The 6,505-nt window shown below is 37.1% G+C and overlaps 2 protein-coding genes across 2 annotated transcripts; both read right to left on the reverse strand.

The window, feature by feature from the left end:
* Positions 1-254: 254 nt before the first annotated feature.
* On the reverse strand, positions 255-1,208 carry LOC111652524 (olfactory receptor 8G17-like). The gene has a single exon (XM_023402807.2). The coding sequence runs from the start codon at positions 1,197-1,199 to the stop codon at positions 255-257; it is 945 nt and encodes a 314-aa protein (XP_023258575.1). The 5' UTR covers positions 1,200-1,208.
* Positions 1,209-4,935: 3,727 nt separating this feature from the next.
* Positions 4,936-6,270, reverse strand: LOC111652522 (olfactory receptor 5AC2-like). The gene has a single exon (XM_023402805.2). The coding sequence runs from the start codon at positions 6,268-6,270 to the stop codon at positions 5,269-5,271; it is 1,002 nt and encodes a 333-aa protein (XP_023258573.2). The 3' UTR covers positions 4,936-5,268.
* Between the last annotated feature and the right edge of the window lie 235 nt (positions 6,271-6,505).

A 6,505-nucleotide genomic window follows, 5' to 3' on the forward strand; every position in this document is an offset into this window, starting at 1 on the left:
TTTAAAGAGACAATTTCTCTTTCAAATGGTCTAATTTTTTATGTGAACTAAAATGCAAACATTCAGCTTCAGTGGGTGAAATTCAAAACCAACCAACCAGTTGTCATGATGCACAAATCTCAGCAAAATCAATGAATATAAATGAACATTATAATTTGAAATACAATACGGCAGTTTAGTCCAAATTTGATAATTTTTCACTTTTATTAAATGTGTTGTCGGCAGGTTTGCATGCTAACTTTAAAATTCTTACGTCAGAAAAATGGCACAACCAATTTGGATCTGAATAATTTGGACAAGGATTTGCAGATCTCTGCAGACTGAACCCCATAAATAACGGGGTTGAGGCTGCCGGGGATGATGTGAAACAAGATGGCAGACAGTTTCCTGTAGTCTGAGTACTGAGGGAAGCGGTGCAGAATAATGACAATAAATCCACTGATCAGCATGATCAGATACACAACCAGATGAGTGCTGCAGGTCTTCAAGGCTTTACTGTTCAGAGTCTTGTTTTTACTGGTCAGACAGACGACAGTAATCTTAGTATAGGTGAGAACTATGCTGCCAATAGATGCTGTGAACAGGACTACAGTGAAAGTGAGGCCGTACACATTATTGATGAACACACTCTCACAGGAGAGTTTGAACAGGGAGGCGTTGTCACAGTAAGGATTCATGATCATACTCCTGCATCGGTTCAGTCTTACGGTCAGACCGAGCAGAATCCCGACCAGAACAAAGGCCACTCCCCAGGCAGAAACTGTCAGCTTGATCACCATTTTGTTGGTCATTATGGCAGCGTAACGCAGGGGATTGCAGATGGCCACATATCTGTCAAAGGCCATAATCATGAGCACAGTGTGTGAAGTGGTGCCGAACATGTGTGTGGTGAAAGCCTGGACCACACACTCGTAATAACTGATGAGGCGTTCAGAGGGAGGCAGCAACATGTCTACCAGCAGCCGGGGCACCATAATCGAATTCCCAACAATGTCATTGATGGGCAGGTTGCAAAACAGGAGATACATCGGCTGGTGAAGGTTCTTGTCAATGAAAACCAGAAACGCAATGCCTACATTCACAAACATTATAAAAAGGTAGGAGAAAAAGCAGAAGAGAAAGACAGGGTAGACAGAGTCCTTTGAGAGATTCAACCCCTCCAGCTGGAGGGTGAGGCTGTTGTAGGTGTAGTTTTCCATCAGCCTGAAAGAACAAACATCAGAGATCAATGACAGAAGTGACTTTACAACTAACCAAAATCACCTTCATGCTTTTACAAGACAATGAAGAGTAAATCAACAAAAATAAAAATCAAAGGTGAAAGAAAATCACATATTTTGAATTTGACCAAGAAATAGTAATTTTACTGTACATTGTCATTCAGTAATACCTGCTTTCTGAGTGGTTCATTGGTCTTTGTATTTTCTTTCTTACGTCTTTGTTGGCAGTTGATATCCAGCAAAGAAGATTTCTTCCTTGGTTGCAGTTTTATATAGTCACAGTTCTTTTCTCAGGAGACTCATTCAGAAAATTTGTAATGCAATGATTTGACATCATGACATCAGGGATCATTAATGAGGGCTATGTCAGCTTTAAGCTCTGAGACACTCACTTACGCCCTAAAACTTCATCTTTATAAGATTAAGTTGGAACTTAATCATTGATAAAATTGATTTGATTAATTTAACATAACATTAATGAATTAATAACATGATTAGCTGCTTACCTTGGCCATCTGAAAGTATAAATTACTTTGAGAATAGCTATCTTAATGTAGAGCTTATATTTGTTTACATTAGCTTCACCCTGTCATCACAAGACCTAAAACTGTAGTAATCCATACTTATGATGTGAATCATATTGCAGCTACATACCCAGTGTTTGTCAAAAGCTGGCAGAGACAAAAGCATAGGTAATGAGAGCAAAGAGCAAACCCTTACGGACTGAACGCTAAAATCAAGCTAAGTGACAAAATGGCTGCTAACATTGGCAATGAGTAGTAATGTTAGCTGGTAACTGGTCTTCAAAATGTTAACATTAAGCTAATTTACACACAATGACAGTGACATTGTCTGCTAAGTTTGGCTGTGATAAATCTAATGTTGAGATAAAATAAAACAAATGTTGAAAGCAGTTAGTTCCTAACTTTACCTTCAATAAATCTAATGTTAAGGAAAAATAAAACACCTGTCATAGGCTTCAACATTTTGCCAACAAAACATACTGAAGCTCCCCTAATCAACCCACATAAATGATACTGATAGATTTAGATTCAGTGTGATATACACATACAGAGCATCTTATTATTGTACCTCTAAAGTCCATTGTAAGTGAACCGAACATCAATTTCACTCACTTAGAAATAACGATACGATAGAATAACGACAGAATTGCATCAGAATCATCATAATTGAATGGTTTTTTTTCAGTATCAAAGTAATTCTGTGACAGTTGTCAGTAAATCAAGTCAAACATAGTGTAGCATGTTGGGGATAAGTGGGTGGGATTTCCCAGCATGCTTTGAGGTGATATGTCTATGGACATGAAATGAATAGATGGTGTTCCACATGTTATCTTTGCATGATGTTATTGTTACTGTTAAAGTCTCTTTATGGGAAAAGAACATGTTACACCATGAGTGAAGAGAGTTGTTCAATTAGTCACTTCCTTGTAGATGTAATTATAAAGGTCTTCTTTATCAATGTAGTAAACAGCGCCCCTGATGGGCTTGTGGTGTAAGGGACATGGGCGTTGCTTCATGCCAGTTAATATCTCTCAGCCTGAATTATCTCCACAGAAAACCTAGCTAAAATACCAAACAAGAATAATTAAAAATGAAATCAGCATACTTGATTTTCCAAAGTGTAAAAAATTGCAGACTTAAAAGAATGACATGGTGCCATTACAGGAAAGAAGCAGTGATGAGCCCAGTCCTGCACCATACAGCAGACAGGGCACATTAGCAATGAGCTGGTGGTATACAAACAAACAAACAAAGAAAATCCTTCAGGCTGACTGATATTTGTCTCAAGAGCTGGAGAGAGCAACAAGAAGAGTGACTTATTCACCAGGTGGCTAGGCTAACAACTGAAATACTAAATTCAGTGTTCTGGATGTGAAAATACATAGGCTAATTGTTTGCTAGCGCATTAGCTACATTAGCCTTTGTTTTGCTAGTAGGTCTGCCATTTACAGTTGTGAGGAACAGATGGAGTTAACTGAGTATAGTGATGTCGAAGCTTTTCAACAGACCGTCAAACATACTCAGGATGGAGGAGCTGGCAAATGAAAAGTAAGTTTTTAAAGTTAATATTTTTGCTAGTTTAGCTGAAGATGACTTGGCTAATTACAGTTCAGAAGGAGAGCAGCAGGGTGTTGTGTAACATGTTAAACCAGTTAGATCATAATGATCACTGATAGCTAATGGGCAGAGATGACTATAACTTAAAGCCTTGAGAAGGATCTAAATACACATTTTATAATATCTGCAAGGAATTTAAGGTAAGCAAATGTTTGTTGTGTCAAAATTAGCTAACTTTAGCATTAGCCTTTGTTATCATGAGTTAATGTGAGACTCCTGGCGCGTAGATATAGTGGAAAGGCATATAACAGTATTGTCTAACACGATGTAAAAGTGCTGTAATTAAGTGAAAATATAATGCAATGTTGTCCATATGAATTAATTTAGTTTCAAGAAGGATTTTTATGAAATTATTGAAATAAGTATACTGCTTGATCGTGTTGTTTCACTAACTGTTTAATGTGCGGGAATATAGAGGGGTTGGGAACTGCTATATTAAACATCTGAGCAACACAATACATTGCAGACCTGCAATTCAATGGCAAATGAAGCCTACAGATAAGATAAGTTAATCAGTTAATTACTTATTTAAGAAATATCTACTGTGAGTCAGTCTCACAGTCACGGTCCAGCTGCTCTCCTCTCAGTTTTATCAGGAGCTGCTGAAACAGAGACAGCTGAGTCGAGGTCAGAGTTAGAGCAGATTTAACGGAGTGAACATTTTACGATGCACGGCATCTCACTTGTAATGTCAATTACCAGTAAAAATCCCATTTACCAAAATCTCATAACCTCTTCTGTTTCACCTGGCACTTGCACAAGACAACACAAAGACGACAGCCAGCAACCTGATGGTATAAGCAGCTAATGCTACTGACATTTGTTTCATTTTACCTTTGATTTGTTATTGTCATAGTTAACAGCTAATGCTACTGACATTTGTTTCATTTTACCTTTGAGTTGTTATGGTCATAGTTAGCAGCTAATGCTAATGATATTTGTTTCATTTTACCTTTGAGTTGTTATGGTCATAGTTAGCAGCTAATTCTACTGAAATTGCATAGTTATGGTTTATTAGCCTTGCGTTGGCCGACATTAGCAGCTAATGTAACTGATGTATTTAGCAGAATGTTGGCCTTGTGATGACAAAAGTTGAAAGCTAGTCATCACATTTATGTTTTACTTAACCATTATATAATTATTCTCATGGCCACAGTTAAGTACCAATGTCAATGACATGTTTCATTTTCCATTAATACTAGAGTTAGTGTTTTTAAGGCTAAACAAACCCTGTCTCATTTTGGTAGAAGAAAATAATTGCTGATGATTTGGTAGAAAAATAATTAAGAATGAACCATTTGCTTTTCCATTAATGCATTCTTTTATTTATCTCTCACTACAGGTAATAAGGTAAGAGTGTGTATTGCAGCGTATTTTCTGGTAATTAACTGTGATAATTTATTATGAATTTCTTGTGATTGTGTAGTTTTACTCTGATATAATTCCACATGTATTGTGAAAAAATAACATAATATTTCTTCATTGTTGTTAGCATAATATTTATTTATATACTTAATTTACATCAAGATAATAGTAAAGATTATACATTTGAGGGAATATTACTGTGATATAACCTGATTTTTATAAGCACATAGGCCTATTGTTATCCAATATACATGGTCTGCCCCAAAATATTATAATATCATATAAATGATCCCCCAACATTAACAATATTCCAAATGTTAATGTCAAGCTATTAACAGGTTAACATATAAATAATTGTCATGGTATTATTTTGCCCTATCCTTACAACATATTACTCCTTGATCAACTGTAATAATAGAGTGACCATAATACAGCATCTGTGCATACACTTACTTACAAGCAACAAACACCAGATCATAGAGTGCTTGGTACACATTTTATGTTCTTTGCATTAAGTTACAAATAAATCATGGAAACTAATTCTATAATAATGGCAAAACCTTCGGGGACACAAACAATTTTGACAAGAATTTTCGTATCTCTTTGGACTGCACACCATAAACAATGGGGTTGAGGCTGCAAGGGATGATATGAAACAAAATGGAACAGAGTTTTCTGTAGTCTGAGTACTGAGGGAAACGATAAAGAGTAATGATAGTGATTCCATTGAACACCATGATCAGATACACAACTAAATGAGTGCTGCAGGTCTTCAAAGCTTTACTGTTCAGAGACTTGTTCTTACTGGTCAGACAAACTGCTGTAATCTTGGTATAGGTGAGAACCATGCTGCCTATAGAAGCTGTGAACAGGACTACAGTGAAAGTGATGCCATACACATCATTAATTAATGCACTCTCACAGGAGAGTTTGAACAGTGCAGCATTATTACAGTAAGGGCTTCTGATCACAGTCCTGCATCGGTTCAGTCTTATGGTCAGACCGAGCAGAATCCCGACCAGAACAAAGGCCACTCCCCAGGCAGAAACTGTCAGCTTGATCACCATTTTGTTGGTCATTATGGCAGCGTAACGCAGGGGATTGCAGATGGCCACATATCTGTCAAAGGCCATAACCATGAGCACAGTGTGTGAAGTGGTGCCGAACATGTGTGTGGTGAAAGCCTGGACCACACACTCGTAATAACTGATGAGACGCTCAGAAGGAGGACGCAACATGTCTATGAGCAAACGAGGAAAAAAGATAGAGTTTCCAAGGATGTCACTCAGTGGCAGGTTGCAAAAAAGGAGATACATAGGCTGGTGAAGGTTCTTGTCAATGAAAATCAGAACAGCAATGCCTACATTTGTAACCATTATCAACACATAGGAGAATAAAAGAAAAATAAACACTGCATATGTTGAATCCTTTGAGACATTTAACCCCTCCAGCTGGAGTGTGAAGCTGTTGTAGGTGTAGTTTTCCATTAAGCTGAAAGGACAAAACAACGATGTTAATGCCACAGGTAATGTCATGAAATCCATCTATCATAGACCAAGTTCTGAGAGAGTCATGATTGCACAGCTAAATTAAAATGTTAAGTTTTCCAAAGATCCGAGGGAAATGTATTGCACAGTATATAGTTTCTGTAAAATAAATTGTGTCTTGCATAATATTTCTATGTATCTGTAACCCCCTCCACTTTTGGTATGTTCTGTGTATTCTGTTCTGTTTTATATATTCAGATTAATTTCCTCTCTCCCAATCACAGAAGTATCA

This window comes from Seriola lalandi, unplaced genomic scaffold (genome assembly GCF_002814215.2).
Source record: "Seriola lalandi dorsalis isolate HSWRI2012SDOR001 ecotype SW California unplaced genomic scaffold, Sedor1 jcf7180002054014, whole genome shotgun sequence".
Taxonomy (NCBI): Eukaryota; Metazoa; Chordata; class Actinopteri; order Carangiformes; family Carangidae; genus Seriola; species Seriola lalandi.